At 42.2% G+C, this 25,277-nt stretch overlaps 1 protein-coding gene and 2 pseudogenes across 1 annotated transcript; 2 read left to right on the top strand and 1 right to left on the bottom strand.

The window, feature by feature from the left end:
* Positions 1-437: 437 nt before the first annotated feature.
* On the bottom strand, positions 438-1,886 carry LOC122896658 (annotated as a pseudogene).
* A 7,196-nt stretch (positions 1,887-9,082) lies between these two features.
* ZNF157 (zinc finger protein 157) lies at positions 9,083-11,731 on the top strand. The gene is made up of 3 exons (XM_044234737.1): positions 9,083-9,248; positions 9,422-9,517; positions 10,450-11,731. Exons 1-3 carry the CDS (start codon positions 9,083-9,085, stop codon positions 11,670-11,672), a joined length of 1,485 nt encoding a protein of 494 aa, XP_044090672.1. The 3' UTR covers positions 11,673-11,731.
* An 11,425-nt stretch (positions 11,732-23,156) lies between these two features.
* Positions 23,157-23,289, top strand: LOC122897711 (annotated as a pseudogene).
* The last annotated feature ends 1,988 nt before the right edge of the window (positions 23,290-25,277 follow it).

Here is a 25,277-nt window from a genome sequence, read left to right as displayed (position 1 = left end):
GCCTGGGTGGCTCAGTGGGTTAAAGCCTCTGCCTTCGAATCAGGTCAAGATCTCAGGGTCCTGGGATAGAGCCCTGCATCGGGCTCTCTGCTCAGCAGGGAGCCTGCTTCCCCCTTCCTCTCTCTCTGCCTGCCTCTCTGTCTACTTGTGGTCTCTGTCTGTCAAATAAATAAAATCTTTAAAAAAACTATTAATAAAAAAGTGACATTTTGGGGTGCTGATTTGACTCCCCTGAACGACCTGGTTCGTGAACTCATCACCTATAACTTTGGTCATCAGACCGATGAAGCCTGCAAGAAAGGAAGCCAATATTCAAATCACTGTGTTATTGTCTGACCCACTCTAATGACTTACCTTCAACATGAGCATTCAACATCAAGATGAGATGTCTAGGTAAAGCAACTACACCCTCCAAGACCAAGACAGCCTCCCTCCTTCTAAGGTTTGGGCTTTGCCCAGAATTCCTTAGCCCATAGCAAGAGTCATTGCTCCCACAGCAAAGCCTTGGGCTGCCGGGCACATGTGGGTCCTGTGAACAGACGACATTTTAGTATTTGGCCTGCTCTTCGATTTATAGACTCTGCACACAGTGATTGCCGAAAATCCTGCCATCCCAGTGGGGGCACATGGTGCCTCTCTAGCTTTGCAGGTAAGTTTAGATCCCTGATCTTCATCATATTAAAGAAATGCCTGTGCCGGTTGACCTGGTGACCACAGAATCCTCCTTTCAGGAAGAAGGTTAGATCTCATCACTCATGCCTTATGCAGGGCCTGAGGCCTCCTGACCTTCTGAGAATGACAGAAGTTTCTGGCTCCTTTCAAGTTCCATTCAGTTTCTGGCTCTCGCCCATGCTCGTGGTCCAGCAAGAGTTCATTGTGGAATATCATGGATTGCTCTTGCTATCAGCATATTCTGATGAATTTCACCATCTGAGGAGGCCTTTGGATTTTCGTCGGATTTATCTACTCCCCTCTGTTCGCCATGTGTTGCTATTGCGAGTCTGTCAGTCCTGGCTTGAATTTCAGTTTCAGACTTTACCATGATGTCATCAGTGTAGTGTATTATTGTCCTTGGGATCTGGATCAAGTCCAAATCCCTTGTAGAATTCAGAGAACACCGTGGTAGTACTGTGCATGGAAATTGGGATCTTCCCCATGTGAAAGCAAAGTACCACTGACTCTTTACCTACATTGAGATAGAAGAAAAAGCCTTTGCAGGATCAGTCACTGAGAACTAATCTCCTTTCTTTTCTTTGTTTTTCCACTATTGAAACCATATCAGAAGCTACTGATTCTAGAAGGTGTTACTAAATTATGTAAACCTTGATGATTTGCTGTTAGTCTTCCTGTGCCATCCACCTTTGTCACAGGTCACACAAGGCTGTTCTAGGAGAATCTGTTGGACCAGCACTCCAACTTCTAACATGCCATTAACTAAAAGCAGTAATCTCTTTGTCCATCAAGAATAACAACTTGTGTAGGCTTGGGCAATTCTGAAGATTCTCAGTTATCATGTACAATTAATACTGCCCAAAGGATGAACTTCTATTCCTTCTGTGTTACCATACTAGAGAGGAGAAGTATTCCCTCGTTAGACACAATATCCATCTCAGAAATTTTTTTTCAGAAAAAGTCCATTCAGACATTCCCATTTTCATCCAACCTTCCACCTTAATTCCATCAACTGTATCCTCCTTATCTAACTATGGCCCCTGTTAGGACTCCGCCAGCAGATTTTGGAATCAAGTTCATTATTTTTTCATGACAGAGTCCCAGAGAAGTTTCTTCTCTGCCCTCCTGGCCATTTTACCCACACGTGTGCATACGGTCTTGGGTGCAGCTAGGTGTTGAATCTGGTTGGAGACCAAGCTAAACCGTGAGTCCATATTGATAATAAATGAAGGAAGAGGAGACAGGGAAAGTTCTTTCCTTAATGTCCAATGCCAATTAATAATGTGGAAAGAATGAGAGTTAGAAAAATAAGCATTTTGAAATCATTAAAGTAATAATCGAGCCAAGCAAGCATCACTGATGAGTGCCAAAGCTACTGGATGAAAGTTTAATGAGGAACAAAATATTTAGTCTCAAGTTACATCCCCACAGATTACTCATTAATGACTTGGGGAAAATTGGTAACTTTATAATGGAGAAACCTGATAGACACCACGTTAACTAAATGACCAGAAATACAAAAATTTTACTTTGAAAATTCCTCATAATCTCCTTACCTTCTGGAGATAAGAAGTCTTTACAGTTGAGTAAGATCCTTCAGGAACTCTGAAGTTTTTTTTTTTTTTAAGATTTTATTTATTTCTTTGACAGAAAGAGACACAGTGAGACAGGGAACATAAGCAGGGGGAGTAGAAGAAGGAGAAGCAGGCTCCCCATGGAGCAGGGAGCCCGATGCAGGACTTGATCCCAGGACCCTGGGATCATGACCTGAGCCAAAGGCAGATGCTTAACCACTGACCCACCAAGGCAGTCAGGAGCTCTGAAGTTTTTTGGGCATGACTATCCAAGCTCTGAAGTTTTTCTGGGGCCATTTGTTAAAAGTATTCTTTCTCTACTGAATATCCTTAACACCTTCGTTAGAAATCAACTGACCATGTATGTGCAGGTCTATTTCTAAACTTTATTTTGTGTCATGTGTATCTTGAAAAAATACCATACTGTCTTGAGAACTGTAGCTTTATAAGTCTTAAAATGAGATAATATAAGCCCTTCAACTTCTTTCTCCTTTTTCAAAATTGCTTTGGCTATCTAGGTCCCTTCATTTTTTAAATATGAATTTTAGAATCAGCTTGTCAATTTCTAACTGTTAAATTTCTTTACTGATTGTGATTGGCATTTGTCACATTTCTATTTTAAGGAACCTACTGAGATTATCTTCTTTGTGCCCTACTATATGGTCCATTTTTGTGAATATCCTATGTGTGCTTGAGAAAGACTATATTTTGTATGATCTGTAATGTTCAATATGTATAGGTCCAAAAGTTTCACCTTATTAATTATGTTGCTTGGGTCCTTTGTATCATTGCTTATTCTTTTGTCCACTTAACCTGTCTCATTTTGTGAGTGGTATATTAAAAGTCTCCCATTAAAGAATGCTTCTGTTTCTTGCATTCCTATAGTTTCGGTTTATAGAGGCTTTTGCTGTGTAACTTTGTGCATAGGTATTTTCACGTATCTTTGTTGTCAAATCTTCATTTTGGAGGGGGCGTTTAACATTACAGAGTATCTTCCTTTGGCTCATATAATTGCTTTTGGAATTCTACTTTGGCATCAGGATTTCTATCCCTGCTTTTATATTGTTTTCATTTGGTAAATCTTTGTCCCTCTCTTTAATTTTTGCCTTTTGGAATGACTATGTTTTAAACATGTCTCTTATGCACGGCGTTGGTGGGCTCTGCTTTGTGAGGCACTTTGAAAATCTTTTTTTCGTTAACAGGTGAGGTAAGCCCATTAACAGTTATTTCTGTTATAGTTTGATGATAGAAACAATACAAATATGTTTGGTCTCAATACTTTCATTTTTCTCTTCTGATTAATAACTGTGTGTATGTTATATTCACTGTGCTTCTTTATTGAGTGTTTCCTCTAAATTTTTTTGGTAATTAAGAAGGTTGTATTTTTATGCTGGTAATTCCCTTTGTGTTAATACTTCTCTTTTTTTCTTTCAGAGAGAGGGAGAGGGTGTGAGTGGGGCGGTGGGGGGGCGAGGGAGAGGGAGAGAGAAAATCTTTTTTAAAAAACATTTATTTATTTGAGAGAGAGAGAGAGAGTGTGGGTGGGGGTAGGAGCAGAGGGAGAGAGGGAGGGGGAAAAAATCTCAAGAAGGCTCAGAGCCCAAGGTGGAACTCAGTCTCATGACCCTGAGATCACAACCTGATCCAAAACCAAGAGTAGGATGCTTACCCAGGCACCCCACGGGAGAGAAAGAATCTTAAGCAGGCTCCATGCTCACTGTGGAGCCCATGGCAGGGCTGGATCTCACGACCCTGAGATCATGACTGGAGCCAAAATCAAGAGCCAAAACTGAACCGATTGAACCACTCAGGCACCCCTTCGTGTTAATACTTCTTATAGTACCCTTAGTAAACCCTCCTTTCTTTCCATTTGCTTATTTATTCACAAAAGTTGTATATGTTTAAGGTATATGACAAGATAATTTGATATACATATTTAAATGAGTTACTACAGTTAAGCTAATAAATATATTATTTCCTCACATATTTACCATTTTTTAAAAAAAAGTTGCATTTATTTACGTAATTTCTACACCCCTCCATGGGGCTTGAACTCCCAACCCCGAGATCCAGAATCACACACTCCTCTAACTGAGCCAGCCAGGCGCCCCCATAGTTACCATTTTTTTGTGTGTGATGAGTACACCCGTAATTTACTTTCTTGGCATATTTCCGTTGTTCAATATAGTATTATTAAGTATGTTCTTCATGCCTATATGTTAGATCTCTAAAGATTTTATTTTTAAGTAATCTTTACACCCAGCGTGGATGTAGATCTCACAACCTGAGATCAAGAGTCGCACACTCCAGGGCGCCTGGGTGGCTCAGTAGGTTAAAGCTCAGGTCATGATCCCAGGGTCCTGGGATCGCAGGGAGCCTGCTTCCTCCCACGCCACCTGCCTCTCTGCCTACTTGTGATCTCTGTCGAATAAATACACTTGATCTTAGCCAAAAGGCCGAGAAGCGATCTCTGTCGAATAAATAAATAAAATCTTTAAAAAAAAAAAGTCGCACGCTCCACTGACTGAGCCAGCCAGGTGCCCATAGATCTCTAGACTTTATTCATCTACACAACTGACTTTGTATTGTTTGACCAACATGTCCTCATTTCCCCCATCCCCCTGGTAACATTCCTCTCTGCTTCTATGAGTCCGACCTTTTTAAGAAAGATTTCACATACTAGTGAGGTCATACAGTATTTGACGTTCTCTGATTCATTTCCTTAAAAAAAAAAGATTTTATGTATTTATTTGTCAGAGAGAGAGAGCAAGAGAGGGTGAGAGAGCGAGCATAAGCAAGGGGAGCAACAGGCAGAGGAAGAGGCAGAAGCAGACTTCCCGATGAGCAGGAACCCAATGCAGGGCTCGATCCCATGACCTTGAGATCTTGACCTGCGCCAAAGGTGGACGCTTAACAACTGAGCCACCCAGGTGCCCCTGTCTGATTCATTTTACTTAGCATCATGTCCTCCAGTTTCATCTAATTTGTTGCAAATGGTGGGATTTCCTTCTTTGTCATGACTCAATCAATCTGGTTGTATATATAAACCACGTGTTTATCCCTTCATCCACCGATGGACCATATCTTGGTTATTGTGAATAATGCTGCAGTGATCATGGGAACACGGATATCTCTTTGGGATAGTGATTTCACTTCCTTCAGATACATACCCAGAAGGGGGACTGCCGGATCATATAGTTCTATTTTTAATTTTTTGAACAACCTCCATACTGTTTTCCATAACGGCTGTACCTGTTTACCTTTTAAGATTTTATTTTATTTTATTAAATATTTTATTTATTTATTTGACAGAGAGAGAGATCACAAGTAGGCAGAGAGGCAGGCAGAGAGGGGGGGAGCAGGCTCCGTACCGAGCAGAGAGCCCGATGCGGGGCTCGATCCCAGGACCCTGAGATCATGACCTGAGCGGAAGGCAGAGGCTTTAACCCACTGAGCCACCCAGGTGCCCCTAAGATTTTATTTTTAAGTAATCTCTACACCCACTATGGGCCTCAAACTTACAACCCCTAGATCAAGAGTCACACGCTCCACTAACCTAGCCAACCAGATGGCCCTACCTTTTTTTCCTTATTAATCTTTGATAACATCTAATTTGTATCTCAGCTTTGCCTATATAGAAGTCAGTGACCTTACTCATCTTTTCTCTTTTTCTTTCTATTCTTCCATTTTTTCTTTGTTCTTCTACTTTGTCAGGACAACTTCAAGTTTATACATTGTCTTTCGACCTTGTTTTAGTCATAGCTTTACAATTAGTATATGGAATGCTCACTGTTAGGCTTTTGCCAGAATTTTCCCATTCATTGGTTTTGGTTGGATGGTACAGGGCTGGCCAATAACATTTCCTGCAGCGATGAGCATGTTCTGGGTCTCTACTGTCCAGGACTGTAACTAGCCACATGTGGTTACTGAACACTGGAAATATGCCTGATGTGACTGAGAGACTGAATTTCCTATGTTACTCCATTTAAATTCATCAAAACTTAAATTTCGATAACCACATGTGTCTAGTGGCTACCAAGTTGGATGGTGCAGCTCTATGAAATTCCTTGGGGAGGGCACCAGTGTTTTGACCCACTCAGCTGTTCTTCTGATAGCCTCGATACTTGAAGAGTATCAAGTATAAAGCATCGGATTGCCTTTGATGGTACTTTTCCCCCTTCACTTTCTTGAAAGTGCTACATTACTACTGCTTTGTGTCTTGCGAAATTGATGCCAGTTTAATTATCTTGTCTTGGGAGTTATTTCATCTTTTGCCTGGAGGCCCTGAGGGAATAGTTTCCTTGTCTCTAAATTCTAATTGTTTTATTAAAATATATCTCGGAGTTGGTTGTTCCAGGTCAACTTTCCTTGGGACCCAACGGGCCTTGGAGTGTGTTGAGGTTTGTTTTATGATGCTGGGTGTGTTCTAGCTTGGTGAATATTCCATGTGTGTTTGAAGAAACATAATTAATTTCTATATTTTTGAGTGGAATGCTCTGCAAAGTCAGTTGGTTGATGTTCAGTTTTTCTATATCCCTGCTGATTTTCTGTCTTCTAGTTACTTTTATTAGTAAAAGAAGTGTCGAAAGTCAACAGCTGTAAATGTGGATTTGCCCATTTTTTCCTTCCAGTTCTTTTAGTTTTGTTTCATGTATTCTAGGCTATTTTATTAGAGCAATTCCCCCCTTCCACGATCCCGCTCCCCCACGGTCCCCTCCATGGTCTTTTGGTTGGAGAGTTAGGGCTTTAATCTCTCCACTTTGGCTCTCACTTTCTATAACTGTGTTTACCCTCAGGGCCAAGTGGGGGGGCTGGTTAGAGAAAAGGCAATGTGGATCCTTTCCATACTCTTAAAAAAAAAGATTTTATTTATTTATTTGAGGGAGAGAGAGAGAGTGAGAGAGAGCATGAGAGGGAAGAAGGTCAGAGGGAGAAGCAGACTCCGCATGGAGCTGGGAGCCTGATGCGGGACTCGATACCGGGATGCCGGGATCATGACCTGGGCCGAAGGCAGTCGCTTTTTTTTTTTTTTAATTTTACTTATTTATTTGACAGAGAGAGACACAGCAAGAGAGGGAGCAGAAGCAGGGGAAGTGGGAGAGGAGAATCAGGCTTCCCACTGGGCACAGAGCCCGATGTGGAGCTTGATCCCAGGACCCTGCGATCAGGACCGGAACCGAAGGCAGACGCTTAACCGACTGAACCACCCAGGCGCTCTCCTTTCCACCCTCTTCAGAGCACTATTATCCTTGCTAAAGAAAAAGATTTCTCTTCCTCAGAGTGCGAGGTGTCTGCTTCTACAAAGCTTGTGGCTTTGACTCTGGGGCTGACTTTGGGGCAGGATTGCATTAAAAAAAAAAAACAGGACTTCTCCCATTCTCTCTGTCCCACAGTACCCTCCTTCAAGCTTCCTGCCCTTTTGGTGTCCCTGCTGACTCAGTACTTGTTTTCTCAAGCTCTTTGTTTTTTTCTTAGCTGTCCAGATTATTCTGGTGATTTCAGCTGGTACTGAAATGTGATTGCCTCCCAAGCCTTGGCCTATCCTGGCCTTCTCTTCTGAGCTTCAGAATCATATACCCACCTGCCAGCTGGATGTCTATCAGTATGTGTCATAAACACTCCAGCTGAGGTCCAAGATCTATTTTAATTTCCCCTTCTGCCAGCCTAGTATCTCTCTTGTTTTGCTAATCTCAAATGTGCCACCAGCCCCAACCCATCTGCTCACGCCATTTTTCTGGGAGTTAATATTCTGTGCTTTCCCCCCACTTGACAGTACTTCTATATAATTTAGAAGTATGAATATATTGTGCAAAGGTCAGAAAATATTCTGATGGTGTATGCAGTCAAATATCTTCGAGACTGATAATGTGTAGGGAAAAAGAGCTGCAAATTCCCTCCACTCTCTGGCCCCTGAGTGTCTCCACAGCCTTTATTTCATTGTAGCCTGAAGTGCCGTTTTCCGTCACACTGTTCTATGTGAGGTTCCCTAACTCACCATGTGTGTTTCATGTTTTCCTGCCTTTTCTTATGTGATTGCCCCATGTTTGTGGGGGGAAATTGTATTCTTGTTTAGGGATTCAAAGCTCTGTCTCCCCAAATAAAGCTGAATCGAGTTGAATCTGATAACACAAAGTAGAATCCCATTCCATCCCTTGTGAAAGCCCGCTGCACCCTGCACACTTGTCTAGCACAGCTTCCGTGTGCTAAAAAATAAAGATTTTATTTATTTGACAAGAGGGAGAGATGGTGAGAGAGGGAACACAAGCAGAGAGAGTGGGAGAGGGAGAAGCAAGCTTCCTGCTGAGCAGGCAGCCCGATGCGGGGCTTAATCCCAGGACCCTGGGATCATGACCTGAGCTGAAGGCAGACGCTTAACCTACTGAGCCACCCAGGCACCTGGCAAGAATGTGTTTATATACAAGTTTCTTTATTGGAGCATGAGGTCTTTGAGAACAGGCACTCCATCACATTCCTTTTTTTTTATTTTTAAAAAGATTTTACTAATCTGTCAGAGAAAACATGAGCAGGGGGACAGGCAGAAGGAGAAGTAGGCTCCCCACTGAGCGGGGAGTCCGATGCGGGACCCGACCCCAGGACCCAGAGATCATAACCTGAGCCGAAGGCAGAGGCTCAACCCACTGGGCCACCCATGCGCCCCAACTCCTAGTTAATTCTTATTACATTAGTGTTCCGTGGAATTAGTTCCCACACATCTTCTCTGTGTGTCCCATTCTGATCCTTGCAGATTGTTGTTACAGGGATCTGTGTCATTTGAGGACGTGGCTGTGGATTTTACCCGACAGGAATGGCACAGACTGGACCCCGCTCAGAGGACCATGCATAAGGATGTCATGTTGGAGAACTACAGCAACCTGGCGTCTGTGGGTGAGGATTATCTCCCATGTCACTCCCGGTCGCATGTGTGTCCTGTCTTGGTTACTGGGATGTGTGCAGCCTTTGTAGACTTTGATGATGCTCGAGTTCTAGATGCAGGGGTCACAGGTGACTGATCAGTTTGGAGCACCGGGAAGTGTGTGTGTCGTCGCTTCCCCCCAGTGAAAGGTTTAAATGGGCCCCCTTCCTTGTGCAGCTCACGAAGATGCACCTTCCTCCTCCATCAGAGGCCCTAAGCTCAGACAACTTGGCCCATGTCCTGTGCCATTTCCCATTAACAGGCCTCTGCGTGGCCAAACCAGAGATGATCTTCAAATTGGAGCGAGGAGAAGAGCTGTGGATATTAGAGGAGGAATCCCCAGGCCCTGGTTACCCAGGTGAGTGTGCAGTAGCCAGATACATGGAAACGGGAAATAAGAGCCCAGAAATGCAGGTCAAAACACTCTGGGAGGTGTTCTCTGGTAATCTCTTTTTAGAGGCCCTCGTGCTTTGGAAATGACTGGAGGCCACGTAAGGTTTGCGCACTTCAGATCCCTAAATCACACCTGCCAGTTATGCTCACGCTCACGGCTCCATGCGCTTTTGTTTTGATTTCTGTAGTTACCTGCCATTCTTATCTATCCCTGTCTGCCTCATCTCAGACATTCTTAGCTGTTCTGCCTCTCTTTAGTATTCGAAACTGCCTTCCTTCCCTCTGTTGCCTGGGACGCCTTCTGTTGTCAGGCCTTCACTCATTCATTCATTTAGTGTTCCACCAAATCTTAAATGAGTATCAGCTCTAATCTGGTCACGTTCACGGTGTGGAGGTCCAGCAGCGAATGAACTAACAGCTCTGATCTCCTGGAGCTTGCAGTCTGATGAGGGAAAGGGACCAGAGACAAATACATCATGTTTGGTGGTAAAAAGAAAATCAGTGCAAGATATGAAAGCTGGCTAGTGATGGTTCTGTGCTTGTAGAGAATGTGCTCAGGGAAGACTCTTTGGTGAGGTTAACATGAGTCCGCCAATGTCAGTGATGGGAGAGAGACAGAACCATGGAGATTTTGAATATTTTGGGTAGAGAGGATAGTACGTGTCAGGTCTGGTCTGAGTGGTATATCCTAAAAATAGCAAAGAGGCCAGTGCAACTTAACAGTGGGTGGTGAGAGGCAAAATCAAGAGAGTTAGCTGGGGGCCAATCATGTAGAGACTTTTAGGCTCTGTTAAGCATTTTTTTAATAGACTTTATGCAGCACTTTCATTTGATACTGTGACAGGGGAAGCCGTTGTTGAGTTTTAAGTGAAAAGGTGATCTGATTTGTTTTTAAAGGATCTCTCTCACTGCTGTGTGACAACAGTTCTGTTGGGGGTAATGCCCTCGGGCATGATAATGACCTCCGGCATCAGAAGATTCAAACTTTGGACCAAGCTGTTGAATATAATGGTTACGGGAAAATCTTCTACAAGAAAACAGGCTTTGTTGGTCCTAAAAAGGCACACACAGGGGTAAAAAACTTTGGATGTCACGAATGTGGGAAAGCTTACTGCCGGAAATCAAACCTTATTGAACATCTGAGAATACACACAGGGGAGAGACCTTATGAATGCGCAGATTGTGCAAAGACCTTTAGTGCAAGGTCATACCTCATTGCTCATCAGAAAACTCACACAGGGGAGAAACCCTTTGAATGTAACGAATGTAGGAAATCTTTTGGCAGGAAGTCACAACTCATTCTACATCAGAGAACGCACACAGGAGAGAGACCTTATGAATGTACCGAATGTGGGAAAACCTTTTCTGAGAAGGCAACCCTCATGATTCACCAGAGAACTCACACAGGAGAGAAGCCCTACGAGTGTAGTGAATGTGGAAAGACATTTCGAGTTAAGATATCCCTTACCCAGCACCAGAGAACTCACACAGGGGAGAAACCATACGAATGTGGGGACTGTGGGAAGAACTTCCGTGCAAAGAAATCCCTAAACCAACATCAAAGAATTCACACAGGCGAGAAACCCTATAAATGTGGTGAATGTGGGAAATTCTTCAGAATGAAAATGACTCTCAATAATCATCAGAGGACTCACACAGGTGAAAAACCCTATCAGTGCAATGAATGTGGGAAATCTTTCAGGGTACACTCATCTCTTGGGATACATCAGCGAATTCACACAGGAGAGAAACCTTATGAGTGTAATAAATGTGGTAACGCCTTCTACGTAAAAGCACGCCTCATTGAACACCTGAGGATGCATTCAGGAGAGAAGCCCTATGAATGTAGCGAATGCGGAAAAATCTTTAGTATGAAGAAATCCCTTTGTCAACACCAGAGAACTCACACGGGAGAGAAACCTTACGAATGTAGCGAATGCGGAAATGCCTTCTACGTGAAAGTGCGCCTCATTGAACATCAGCGAATTCACACAGGAGAGAGACCCTTTGAATGTCGGGAATGTGGGAAAGCCTTTTGCCGGAAAGCACACCTCACAGAACATCAGAGAACCCACGTAGGCCGGCCCTTGCCTTGTACAATGGAGAAAGCTTCTTTGTGAAGACTCCCATCACCATTTGATCAAGCCCTTTGGGTCATCTGGTCACCCTGCACCCAAAGTACGCCTGTAACAGTTTGGCTCCTACACTGGTGTGAAAATACATCCCAGTTCCTGTTAGGGGATAGCTCATTGTCATTTTCATTTCATTTGGATTTCCCATTTCCCTATGGTATGGTGGCATAGCTTCTTGTCTGTTGATTGGCCATTTCAGTTTTTTCTTTTGTGCACTGACAGTGCTCTATCCTTTGCTCATTGTTTTTAATGGGCCGCTTCTCTTTTACTTCTTGGCTTAAGTGTCCATTGGCTTTGTTTTTTTACTATATGAGAATATAGAAATCTTTTTTCAGTTATGTGTGTTACAGATATGTCCTCATGGACTGTGCCTGGTTGTTTAATTTTGTTAAGTCTTCTGCTGAGGTTTTAGGTTGGAATATGGACCAGATTCAGGGTGGTAATATTCTCCTATTCTTTCTTCTAAAGTTAAGGTTTTCCTTTCAACATTGAGGATTTGTCATCTACCCTGAGAATTTTTGTGTGTATAGTGTGAACTGTACAATATATAATACCCTATTGCTTTTAAAAACTTTACGTGAATGGTATCACACGGTGTTGAAAGTTCTGCAGCTTGCTCCTTTCATGAAATGTTACCTCTCCAGGGTCTGTCCACATGGATAAATATAGGTATGATCCATTCATTTCTCTCTCCATTCTCTTGGTGCAAGACATTTGTATCGTGTCTGTGTTTGGTGTCTAAATCTAAAAATGGAACTGATGGGTCATAGAGTGTGTAGGCAGTGTTAAAGTGATTCAGCTCTTGTGCCCTCGCTCTAACATCCCCCTTCTACACTGTGTTTTGTGGTGCTTGGGCTGTGACTCTACAAAACATGTTTCTGTCTTGCCATGTTCTTCCTGTTGGGTCTTGCCAATAAGAGATACTAAAGGGAAGAAGGGACCTGCTCTTTTTTTTCCCCCTTCCTGTTAGCTCCCTGTTCATCTGAGTGTCAGCCCAGTGTTACTTCTTCCCTTGGCCAGCAGCAGTTCCTCCTGGGGGCGGTAGTTTAATCCAGGTTGTAGATCTCCATCACCCACGGAATCCCCTATATACGGTACGCCTCCCACCCCCTCAGAGAGGCTGGCAGCCGCTGGCCGGTGCCACCTCCCTAGAGGTGTGAGTCCCACCCACATGACATTACTCCTCCAACTTTTCAATTCCAGTTTCTTCCCTTGTTACCTTAGCCCAGCTGCTTCCTGTAGTTGCTATCGCCACGATAATTTTAATGTTCCCTATCTTTTCAGTTACATGGTTAGTAACTCTGCGACTAGCTAAAAAGTCTTTATAATAAGCTCTTTTCATTAAAAAATAACTGGTATTGTTTCTGTCCCCAGCTGGGTTCTTCAGATTGATACAGAAGTTTTTCAACTTTGTTAAATAATTGGATTTTTCCCCTTCTAGGTTGTACTAACTTACATTCTCATGAGCAGTTTGAGATGAAGTTTACATTTTCCCATGTATTCACCAGGACTTATTAGCAGTCTTTCAAATTTTGGCCAGTCTGAAAGGTGTAAAATGGCTTGAAGCTGTTGTATTCATGAATATGGTTTGTCTTTTTATTTTTTAAGTCGCCTTTTTGACCTTTGATAGTATTTTATGGTTTTCCCCAAGAAATTATCTTTTAAAGCTAATTTTTAATAGAAACTTTGCTCATATATCTGTATGTACATATATATTTTAAAATGTAATAATGTATTATGGGGCTTATATATTTATATGTAATATATGTATATATTATATATATGTGTATATATATATACACACACACATACATATACACACATACACAGATACAGTCATGTATTCCCACAAAACATTTTTGTTTTATATGTTCATTTCATTTTACCCACTTGTTGCCATCTTGGTTGCTCTTCATTCCTTTCTGCATTCCATCCGGGATCATTTTCTTCTTTGCCTGAAAAATACCCTTTAGTGGAGGTTTGTTAGTGTGTACCCAAACCTCTCAACTTGGAAAATGTGTTCTTTTTTTTTTTTTGTAAAGCTTATCTTTTTCTTTCTTTTTTAAGTAATCTCTAGGCCCACTATGGGACTCCAGCTCATGATCCCAAGGTCAAGAGTCATATGCTCTACCAACTGAACCAGCCAGGCACCCTGGGAATGTTTTCTAATGCACCATTTTGATCCACAAAAGTTAATCCTTTGCCATTAGTATTTTGTAGCACTATGCTATAGTAAATTGATGCTAAATTAAGTACATGTTTTTGTTTTGTTTCCTGGATGTTTCATAATAAATATGAAGACCCAGGATATTTGGATTAATCATCAGATGCCTCCAAATACAGCATACACGTGAATGTGTATATTATACTTTATGCATTTTTTAAACAGCATTCCCTAACCCTCATTTACTGAGTATTAATTATATTTATCAAGATGTTATCTTATTTATTCTTTTAATCTTCAGCTCAACCATTTAAAAAACTTCAATTTTATGTTTTAAAATTCTTCTTCTTCTTCTTATTATTATTATGGAAAATGTCAAACATAAATAAAAGTAATCTACAGTGACAGAAAGCAGATCAGTGGTTGCCTATGGGATGGGGATTAAATCCTAAGGGGTAGGAGGGACCTTCCTAGGGGGTGAAAGAACTATTCTGTATCTTGATTGGAATGCATATTAAATTATTAAATGAGTAAATTTAAGATTTGTGCACTTTATTGATATAAATTATATCTCAATTAAAATTTAAAAGCAACAATACAAATGTTATGGGTTCCCACAACAGGAGCCATACGTGGGCTTCCAGGGAGAAAACCAGGAATCTTGACCACTAGATCAGATAAGAACACTGGCAATGGGAGACTTAGTCCTCTGAAGGCTTTTAAAATGGCCTTGCTTCATGAAGGTGACCTTCACTGAGGCCCCGTGATGGTTTATGCTTACCCTCGGTTAGCACCCTCACTGCCAACACTACTGTGTGTATTTGACTCCTAATGGCTTAAGCACAATTCCTCTTGATCCTCCATTAGCCACCGCCACAGTAGGTTTTACCCCAGGATATGTCAGCCCCATTAACCTACAGCATTTCTTTTTACTTCTGTGGGCCTAGAGCACAGTGTCTGTACAGTGACCTATACCATCAGCTCACAATATCTTGTCTTATCACAACTTTTTGATCCAGCAAAGTCTGCTGACTCCCCGTTAGCTCGGAGCATCATGTCTTACCACCCCTTTTCGCTGCCATTTCAATTTTTGCTGACCCGTTTGCTCACAGCAGAGTGTCTTTTCACCCCTTTAGCCTCCAGCTTTGTGACTGACGATCTTCCATTAACTCAGTATCACGGGGGTTTTTTGCCTTCCTTTAGATTCAGCACGGTGACTGCTGACCTCCCATTAACTCACAGTAATGTGTCTAGTTGCCTTCTGTTAGACTGAATGTAGTGTCTGTTGACCCATATCGGCAGTGTCTACTGCTCCCCTCTTGGCCACCATACGATATAGTCAACCCAATGTGTTCTAACCACGTTGGATGCGCTCATTATGCTGATGTTTATCAGCCACCTGTAGTCAGTGTCTGACCCCACCATGTACCCACAGCACAGTACAACTGCACCAGTTTCTATCTGCTGTTCCTCAGTTATCCACCGGTGTGGTGAGCTTGATCCTTCTGAGCCCCAATACAGTATCTGCAGAACTCAGATGACGTTGTCACTCTGTCTTCTGATCTCCTATTTACCAAGCTTCAAGATTTTTAACCTTGAGACCCAGTGGTGTCTGCTTAAAAGAGCCCCCATCACTGTGTCTTCTGACCCCCCACTACAGCCTGTCATTGTATCTGCTGACCATACACCAATGTCTTTTGATTGACTGATTTTTAAAGATGTATTGATTTATTAGTGAGAGAGTGGGGAGAGAGCATAAGCACAGTGCAGAGGGGCAGAGGGAGAGGGACAGAGAATCTTAAGCAGACTCCAGGCTGAGTGTGGAGCCCAATGCTCCATCTCATGACCCTGAGATCATGACCTGAGCCAAAACCGACTTGAAGCTTAACCACCTGTGCTACCCAGGTACCCCAAAGAGTCTTTTTATTTATTAGCCACCAGCTGAGTATGAACTCCTTGAGGATGCATCACGTTTTTTTTTTTCTCTTCAGTTGAATCATTATGTCAGCTAAATCTCCTCCCTTTAACCACAAGTTCTGTGTCTCTGACCAGTTGAAGCCTCAGTCAAGTCTGCTGACCCCACATTAGCCCCTCTCATGGTATCTGTTGTTCCTCCATTAGCCAACAGTAGGTTCTTTGACACCCATGAGGCCCCAGCAGTGTATCTGCAGATCCTACTCTGCTACCTTCCCTCTGTCTGCTGATCCCCAATTAGCCACAAGAGCGGAGACTAACTTCCATGAGCTTCCAGGATGGTATCTGCTGATTCCCCATTAGCCCCAACTTGCTGGTCACCTTTTAGCTGTCAGTACAGTGTCTTTGACCCTCTTAAGTTACAATCATGAGCCACTAGTACAGTGTCAGAATGCATCGGTGCCCCAGCTGAGTGCGTGTCGACCATACATTCGAGTTCATCACTGCGTATGCTAACATTAGAGTAGCCTCAGCCCTGTGACTGTTCATTAGTTTAATCTTTGCCTCATGCTTCTCAGTCTTGGCATCTGCTGCTGACCCTGAATTAGTGTCATCACTATCCACTTATATTGGTCACAAATACAGTGTTTTTGATCATAAAAAAATCAGCTCTTAGCCTTAGTCACTCTGCTGATTAGCCATGGAGCACCACTAAAGTGATAACGTCTCTATCTCAGCATCAGTTCATTTATTATCCCCATCCCTGTGGATGCTGGTCCCTCATTATTCCCTAGTGTTGTGTATTGGCCTCGTGAGCCTCATCAGAATGGCTGGGACTCATTAGAGCCTACCCTACGTTAGAGCCCTTCCTGGTTCAGATGATCCTGTATTAGCCACTAGGACAGGGTCTTTGATGCCCAGTAGTCCCCCATAGCTATGCCTGATTGTGCTATATCAGCTCCCACGACTGTCTGTTGAATTCCCACTAGTCCTAATTATAGTGTCTTTGATCTCTGTGATTATTCCCCACAGTTTATGATGACCCTGTATTAGGACCAGCCATTGTTCCCTGATCTCTGCATGCTGGTTTGTTGGCTATTGTTTAAATCCTTGCAATTGTTCCTTGGACTCTGGTGGTTCCCCAGTCCCTCGGACTGCTGCTTTATTTTTCTGTTCCTTGTACTTCAGAACTTACTCCTTCGTCTTTTTCTTTTTTCTTTCTTTCTTTTTTTTTTCTTGCTGTGGTCTGATCCTTAGGGTCTATCCCCTGTTGCTGTGGTCTGATCCTTAGGGTCTATCCCCTGTTGCTCTGGCTGTTTTGCAGTCCCTCTGATTATCTTCCAAATATACAAGGACTATTTTTGTGGTCTCTCCAGATGTTTGATGATCCTGCTGTTCCTCCGGTCCAGACACTGTCCCCCTCCAGCTGTTGCCTTTTTTCTCTGGCTATTCCATCAGCCTGAGACTGTTCCCTTATCTCTGGCTGTCTCCTAGGTATTTCTGGCTATTGCATAACATTTAGGAATGACTTCCTGTGGCCATTCTAGAGTTTCTATGTCTATCCTCTAACTCCAAGGACTGTTCTCTGTCCCTCTGGCTGTTTGATAGTGTCTTTGACTGTTTCACATCACTGCAGTGACTGTTCCCCGTGTCCTGGAATATTTTCTCAGCCACAGACTGTTCCTGCTGCTTCTGGTTGTTCTCCAATGCCTGGAATAATTTACCAAACCCTCCCAGTTGTTACCTCAATCCTAGGTATATTCACACCTGATTATTTTCTGGTTTATCCAACTGTTTCTCAAAACCAAGGACCATTGTAGCCACTGGATGTGGCTGGGAGTATCAGACAACAAAGAGTGTCAGGCTGCAGAGGAAGCACCTTCCTTCCACATAGTTCCCTTTAGTTACGGCCACCGTGGAGAACTTACCTTACAGGGAGGCTTCCTAGTTCAGAGACTTTGTGTGGCTCCTGGCAGGCTATCTGTAGTCCTGGTGTCACCACATTTCCTCCATTACCCTTCCAGAAAATCCACTAAAATAAGTAAAGGGAGTTACCCTCCACCTCAGCATTCCATGCGTCTGGGTGTGAATCTCTACTTGGGAGAGATGGATGGTGGAGAGGAAGCACATGAGGGTGTCAGCCCTGTGAGGTGTGCAGCACGGGGGCTGGGGGAAGTCCAGCTCAATGGGTGGCCCTTCCCTCCACTAAGTCTCAGTACTTCCCCTAAAAAATGGACCTCACAATCCACACCCAGAATCCTGAAGTCCGTGCTAGGGTGGGAGGATGTTGGATGGGTGTATTTTTTCAGGTCAAAACACAAAACACCTAATAATAACTTCATGTGTAACATTAATAGCAGTGATTTCATTTCTAGGCAGGTAATGTAGTGTAATGAAGAACACAAATGCTGGTGCCAAATCTGTACTCAAATCCTGTCCCATAATGGTTTCTTAGATATAACATCAAAAGCAGACACTGTAAAACAAACAGATAAATTGGATTTCATCAAAATTAACTTTTTTGTTCTGCAGACAGTACTGTCAAGAAAGTAAAAAGTAAACCCACAGAATGGGAGAAAATATTTGCAAATCACATATCCTTTATCTTTATCCTTTATCCTTTATCTGGAACATATAAAGAACTTTTATGACTCAATAATAAAAACATAAATAACGCAACTTGAAAATGGGCAAAGGATCTGAATAGCAATTTCTCCAAATGAGCTATAGAAATGGTCTAAGCACAAGAAAAACTGCTCAACATCATTAGGCATCAGGACGTGGGGATCAAAACCACAATGAAAAAAAAAATACCACAATGAGATAACACTTCACACCTACTAGTATGGCGAGAAGGAAAAGTATAGACAGCAACAAGTATTGGTGAGGATGTGGAAAAATTGAACCCATTTTACATTGCTGGTAGAACATAAAGTGGGGCAGCCATTTTGGAAAACAGTTTGAAAGTGTCTCAGAAATGTTAAACAGAGTTACCGTACGCTTCAGGAATTGCAATGCTGGGTATTCATCCAAGAGAAATGAAAACCTGTCCATATAAAAACCTATACGCAAATGTTCACAGCAGCATTATTCATCATCACCCCAAAGTGGAAACAACACAAATGTCCTTTGACTGATGTATGGCTAATCAAAATACAGTATAGCCTTACCGTGGAATGTTCTTCAGTAATCAAAAGGAATGATGTACTGATACTGCTACAACACAGATGAAGTTTGAAAATATTACTTGAAAGAAGCTAGTCACAAAAGATCACATATGGTATGACTCCATTTATATGAAATGTCCAGAATAGGCAAAACTGTGGAGTTAGAAAGTAACTTAGTGGTTGTCTATGGCTGGGGTGGGAGGAAGGGGGAGCAGAGGAGAGTAGACTGCTAATGGGTACAGGGTCTCCTTTTTGGGATGATGAAACTATTCTAAAATTCTACTGTGATGGTTGCACAACTTTGTGAATATGCTAAAATGAACTTAATTGTCGTGTTGAATGGATAAAATTTATTGTATGTGATTTACACCTCAGTAATGTTTTAAAAAGAAAAAGATTATAAAAATAAAAGATTTTAACTTGGTCAGTATTTTAAAATTTGAGTCCTTGTGATTTTTTTTTTTAATGAAAAAAGTTTTCATTAGTGTCTGCTTACGGTTTTGCCTAAGAAATCTTACCTTTTCCTTGTCCTACCTGTGTGGCCTTGGAGAAATCACATTATCTCTCTATGCCTCGGTTTTTACATCTGGAAAATGGGGATTAAAAATAATGCCTAACTCACAGGAACAGTGTGAATATTAAATGAAGTCATATATGCATGAAGTGCTTAAAACAATGCCAGACACCTAGTCAGCTCTCTTTATTACTTATTATTATGAGTGGTAACAGTAAATATAATTTATAACTTTGTAGTGATGAATCCTAGTAAATTACTTATACTATTACAAATAATATTTTATTAGGAATGATACTTTATAATATTGGAAATAATGTATTTTTTTTTATTTTTATTTTTTTAAAATATTTTGTTTATTTATTTGACAGACAGAGATCACAAGTAGGCAGAGAGGCAGGCAGAGAGAGAGGAGGAAGCAGGCTCACCGCTGAGCAGAGAGCCCGATGCGGGGCTCGATCCCAGGACCCTGGGATCATGACCTGAGCCGAAGGCAGAGGCTTTAACCCACTGAGCCACCCAGGCGCCCATGGTACCTTTAATTTAACTCATGATTTTGATGGTCTTTCCCCAAAACATTATAAATATTAAAGTGCTCATTTGTACCGTCTTTTTTCTGAGAATGATGCTCATACACTAATTTTTGGTGTGTAAATACCCACACTGGCAAATACCAACGTTTTCAAAGACTTCTGAGGACAGCCATCGCCCCTAGTGATATGTTCCTGTTATGATTTCCAAGTAAGGTCACATTCTAAGGTCCTGGGAATTGGGGCTTCACTCTACCTTTTTGGAGGACATAACTCAACCCACAACAGTTAGTTCCCCTTTAGGCAATCCCTATTGTAGACAAATCCCCATGTTTATAAATCTCAGCTGTTGGCAGAGATTGCACACGACAAATCCCCAAGCCATTGGTAAATACCTTGGAAAGTCCCCCCTTTGTGGCATAACCCCTCTTTCATAAATACCCAACTGGCGAATACTTTATTAGGTTCCTGTTGCTATGTAACAAATTACCCCAAACTGAGCAGCAAAACAACATCTGTTTATTAACTCACAGTTCTGTAGGTCCAAAGTTCAGGAGCGCTTGGCTGAATTCTCTGTTTAGTGGTCTCACGAAACCGAAGCTGACCACACTGAGCTCCTACCTGGAGGCTCACAGGAAGAACCCATTTCCAACCTTATTCTGGTTATCGGCAGAATATTCAGAGTCTTGCTGCTGTGGTGCTGAGGCTCCCATTTCCTTGCTCAGCCGGGGCTCGTTCCCTGCCCTTAGAGGCCAGTTGCGTGCCTCCCCACTTGGGCCTCTTTGTCTTCGAAGCCAATAGGATGTGCCAAACGTTTCTCATGCTTTCTGTTTCTCTGATCTCTCTTCTGCCACCAGCGGGAGAAAACTGCATTATTGAAGGGCTCCTGTGCTTAATGAGATTAGGCTCACCTGGGTAATCTCCCTATTTTATGGTCAACCGATTAACCTTAATTTCATTGGCGGATCCCTTTTGCTACTTAATGTAATACAATCATGGAGTTACAGGGCTTCATATTCACAAGTTTCCTTACTCACATTCAAGGGGAGGAGTTTAGGTAAGGGTGATAGGGATATTGGGGGTCATTCTCGGAATTCTGCCTACTGTAGCCACTTTTGTGCTATCTATTTATTCATGAACGTCCCACTGGCTTATCTCCATTTATGATTCTTTATGGTATATCTCCCCTTCCATAAATACGTACCCATTGACAAATCTTTCATCCATTAACCTCTTGGGGAAAAAAAACCCTGCTCCATTCAAAAATATCTGTTAAGATATCTCTGTTCATGACCCCTCTTGACAAATCCCCCCACTGAGAAATAAAAACCATTGACATATCACCCGTAGGTGTCTGACATTGAGAAATCTTATTCATGAACACCCGTTGGCATATTTCTTTTCTTTTTAAGATTTTATTTATTTATTTGAGAGACAGAGATCACTAGTAGGCAGAGAGGCAGGCGGAGAGAGAGGGGGAAGCAGGTTCCCCACCAAGCAGAGAGCCTGATGTGGGACTTGATTGATCCCAGGACCCTGAGATCATGACCTAAGCCGAAGGCAGAGGCTTTCACCCACTGAGCCACCCAGGCGCCCCTCTTTTTTCTTTCTTTCTTTTTTTTTTTTTCAAAGAGAAAAAGAGAGAAGTGCAGGAGGGGCAGAGGGAGAGGGAGAGAGAATCTAAAGCAGGCTCCATACCCAGTGCAGAGCCCAGCGAGGGGGCTCTGTCTCCCAAATCTGAGATTATGACCCGAGCTGAAATCAAGGGTTGGATGCCTAACCAACTGAGCCACCCAGGAGCCCTTTCTTTGTTGTTTTTTTTTTTTTTTTAAGTTTTGTTTTTATTTAAGTAATTTCTACACCCAACATGGGGCTTGAACTCATGACCCTGAGATCAAGAGTCCCACGCTCTTTCCACTGAGCCAGCCAGCCATCCCCACTGGAATATTTCTTATTATAATAACTTTATTTTTTATTTGTTTGTTTATTTACTTGAAACACATAGGTTGTATTTATTTATTAAAATTGAAATTATAAAAAAACTAAAGAATAATATAAACACCAATGATATTTTGCACATAACAAACTAATAAATCTATATATAACCCCTATTTTTAAAATCTCTATTGGAGCACCTGGTAGCTCAGTTGGTTAAGGATCCAACTCTTGATTTCAGCTCAGGTTATGTTCTCGGGGTCATAAATTCGAGCCCCGTGTTGGACTCTGCCTGGGCGTGGAGCCTGCTTAAGATTCTCTCTCTCCCTCTGCCTCTGCCCCTCCCCTCCCCTTGCACACACTGTCTCTCTCAAAAAAAATCTCTTTTTTGATAACCATCACAATACATACTCCATTGTTGCTTGCCTTTGAAAAAATCTGTATTCTTAAATATCCACCTGATTGTATAACTTGTTCATGATTTTAATGACAAATTGCCTTCTTTCATTTTTTAAAAATTTTTTATTTATTTGACAGAGATACAGCGAGAGAGGGAATACAAACAGGGGGAATGAGAGAGGGAGAAGCAGGCTTCCCGCTGAACAGGGAGCCTGATGTGGGGCTCGATCCCAGGACTCTGGGATCATGACCTGAGCTGAAGGCAGACGCTTAACACCTGAGCCACCCAGGCGCCCCTTGCCTTATCTTTCAAACATCTGCCTATTGGCATATGCTCTATTGCTCAGCTGGTTTTACAACTATCCAATCATAATACTCCTGTTGACATATACTACATTAGCCTATACAACACCTATTGCATAGGACCCATTGCACAGGGACATCTGGGTGGCTCAGCCGGTTAAGTGTCTGCTTTTGGCTCGGGTCATGATCCTGGGATCGACCCCCGCATTGGGATCCCTGTTCACTGGGGAGTCTGCTTCTCCTTCTGCCCCTCCCCCTGCTTGTGCATTCACATGCTCTCTCTCTGTCAAATAAATAAATAAAAATCTTTAAAAACAAACAAAAAACACAATACCTACTGTATATCTCCCCATTCATGCACGCCTATCAATGTATCCCTGATTGGTAGGTCCACATTTATCAGGATCTATATTCATAAATACTGCCCCCAACCCATAAAACTCCATTGATGATCACTGGTGAAAAATCTCTTTGTTCCTAAGTCCTCATTAAGCAGATCTCTCATTGACAACCCAATTTACTGATCTGATTTGTAAATGCCTGCCTATCACTTCTCAGCCCTTTGGCTAAGATCAAGTGTAGTAAATGCCTGCCCACTGGAATTTTTTACATTGAAAATCTCAGTTGAATATATTCATAAATTTTCACATACTGGAGAATATTTCTTAGTGACAGCCTATATTAACATATCTCCTCTTTCTTAAATACTTCCCCATATATCCCACACTGATGAGCACTTAATAGATACAAATTCCACATTCACTGATACAAGTTCATTGGCATATTGTCTCAAACCCAGATTACAGTATTCCCTATTCATAACAATTACACTAACTCAAGTATATCTCATACTGGTGACCTCCATTGACAAAACTTCACATTTATAAATTTTCTTCCATGACTTATTTCAGCCAGGATGGAGTCACAGAGACCAGATTTCCCTTAGGCCTAGAACAAACAAACAAAATGGACAAAACACATGGAAAAAACAACAACAACAACAATCCACAGTTTTCAAGGCACTGGGTATCAGGCAATGAACAACAGTGATCCCTGAGGAAAGGGAAATAAATAAAGTAAGCGTCTGATTGTTCTAGCATACTTCCTTGAGAGACATCCCATCTCTGCATCGCACAGAGAGGGGGAACTGAGGAAAAGCCTAGTGAATTCTCCCTGACTTGAGAAGGAACTGAGAGTCTAAGGAGGAGAAGGCAGCTAGGATTCATAGGACAAACCACCAGAAGGGAGAAAACTGCAGAGAGAAGCACCAAGTGATCCCTCTAGGGTCCTCTTTGAGTGTTGAATAAAGTGTTGATCAGCACACGTGGGTGAGGAAACTGAGGTCAGTGAGAGAGCTATCTAAAAGGATAAGAGGAAATGGGGTCTGATACTCATGCATGGCTGGTAATAGTGCCATAATCACCAACCAGACTGGAAAAATAAGGCACTGCATAGAAAATTCCAGAAGCTCTTGCCCCAGTAGTGGGGAATAATTGGCCCTAGGTTGACCTCTGCTCCAGATATACCTAAAAATTATATAAGGAAGACCTTATATAAGGATAAAACTTTCCATGTAACTTACTTGTGTCCCAGAACAAAACTCAAAATAGTTTATAAAAATGTACAAGTATCCAGTATCCAAACAAGTAAAATCCACAATGGCATTCAATCAACAATTAATAAGTACACAAAGAGGGACGCCTGGGTGGCTCAGTTGGTTGGACGACTGCCTTCGGCTCAGGGCGTGATCCTGGAGTCCCGGGATCGAGTCCCACATCGGGCTCCCAGCTCCATGGGGAGTCTGCTTCGCTCTCTGACCTTCTCCTCGCTCATGCTCTTTCTCACTGTCTCTCTCTCTCAAATAAATAAATAAAATCTTTAAAAAAAAAAATAAGTACACAAAGAGGTAGGAAAACAGCACATGTAGTGAGAATAATCAAGCAATCGATCAACTCACCCAGAGCGGACATACATGTTAGAATTAACAAATAAGGATATTAAATAATTATTATGAGTTTATTGCACAGTGGCTTCTCTCCCCAGCTCTTTGGTCGTGGCCACCTAAACAAGATGACGAAGGGGACTTCATCATTTGGAAAGCATTGTAGTAAGACACACACATTGTTCTGCGCTGTGGCTTGAGGGCCTACCACATTCGGAAGTTGACTTGTGGCAAATGTGGTTATCCTGCCAAGAGGAAGGGAAAGTGTAACTGCAGTGCCAAAGCTGAAAGGTGAAATACCACTGGGACCGGTTGGTCGAATGATGGACCCAAAAATTGTATGCTGCAGACTTGGGCGTGGATTCCATGAGGGAACAATGTGCAGCATCGAGTTCATCTTAAGGATTTCAACCATTAATCACACAGTAAGAGTTTGGACTTATTTAATGAATGAATGAATGAATGAATGAACAAATATATTGCATATCCTCAGAAAGTTAGTAGAGACGTGGAAAAAATATAAAGAGAGACCCAATACAGGATTTCCACTTCGGGGAAAATGGAGTAGTTGCCTTTTTCCCTGTCTCTCCCCTGGAGTACAAAAAACCCCTGGAAGTAATATTCATAAAAGCAAACGTAAGATGACTTTGAAAGGTGGGGGGAAGAATGCAGACTAACTAGGGATCAGAACCCAAAAAAGAGCACACTGGTGAGTTCTATGGATT

This window comes from Neovison vison, chromosome X (assembly GCF_020171115.1).
Source record: "Neovison vison isolate M4711 chromosome X, ASM_NN_V1, whole genome shotgun sequence".
NCBI classification, from domain to species: Eukaryota; Metazoa; Chordata; class Mammalia; order Carnivora; family Mustelidae; genus Neogale; species Neogale vison.
The sequence above is the reverse complement of the archived record's forward strand: the minus strand, read 5'-3'. Positions and strand labels throughout refer to the sequence as shown.

What these genes read in the sequence shown, in the direction of transcription:
- ZNF157 (XM_044234737.1), top strand. Translation starts at nt 9,083, where the DNA reads ATGCATAAGGATGTCATGTTGGAGAACTACAGCAACCTGGCGTCTGTG. An exon ending in TCTAGATGCAGGGGTCACAG is followed by an intron (nt 9,249 to 9,421) that starts GTGACTGATCAG and finishes TCCCATTAACAG; the next exon opens with GCCTCTGCGTGGCCAAACCA. An exon ending in CCCAGGCCCTGGTTACCCAG is followed by an intron (nt 9,518 to 10,449) that starts GTGAGTGTGCAG and finishes TTGTTTTTAAAG; the next exon opens with GATCTCTCTCACTGCTGTGT.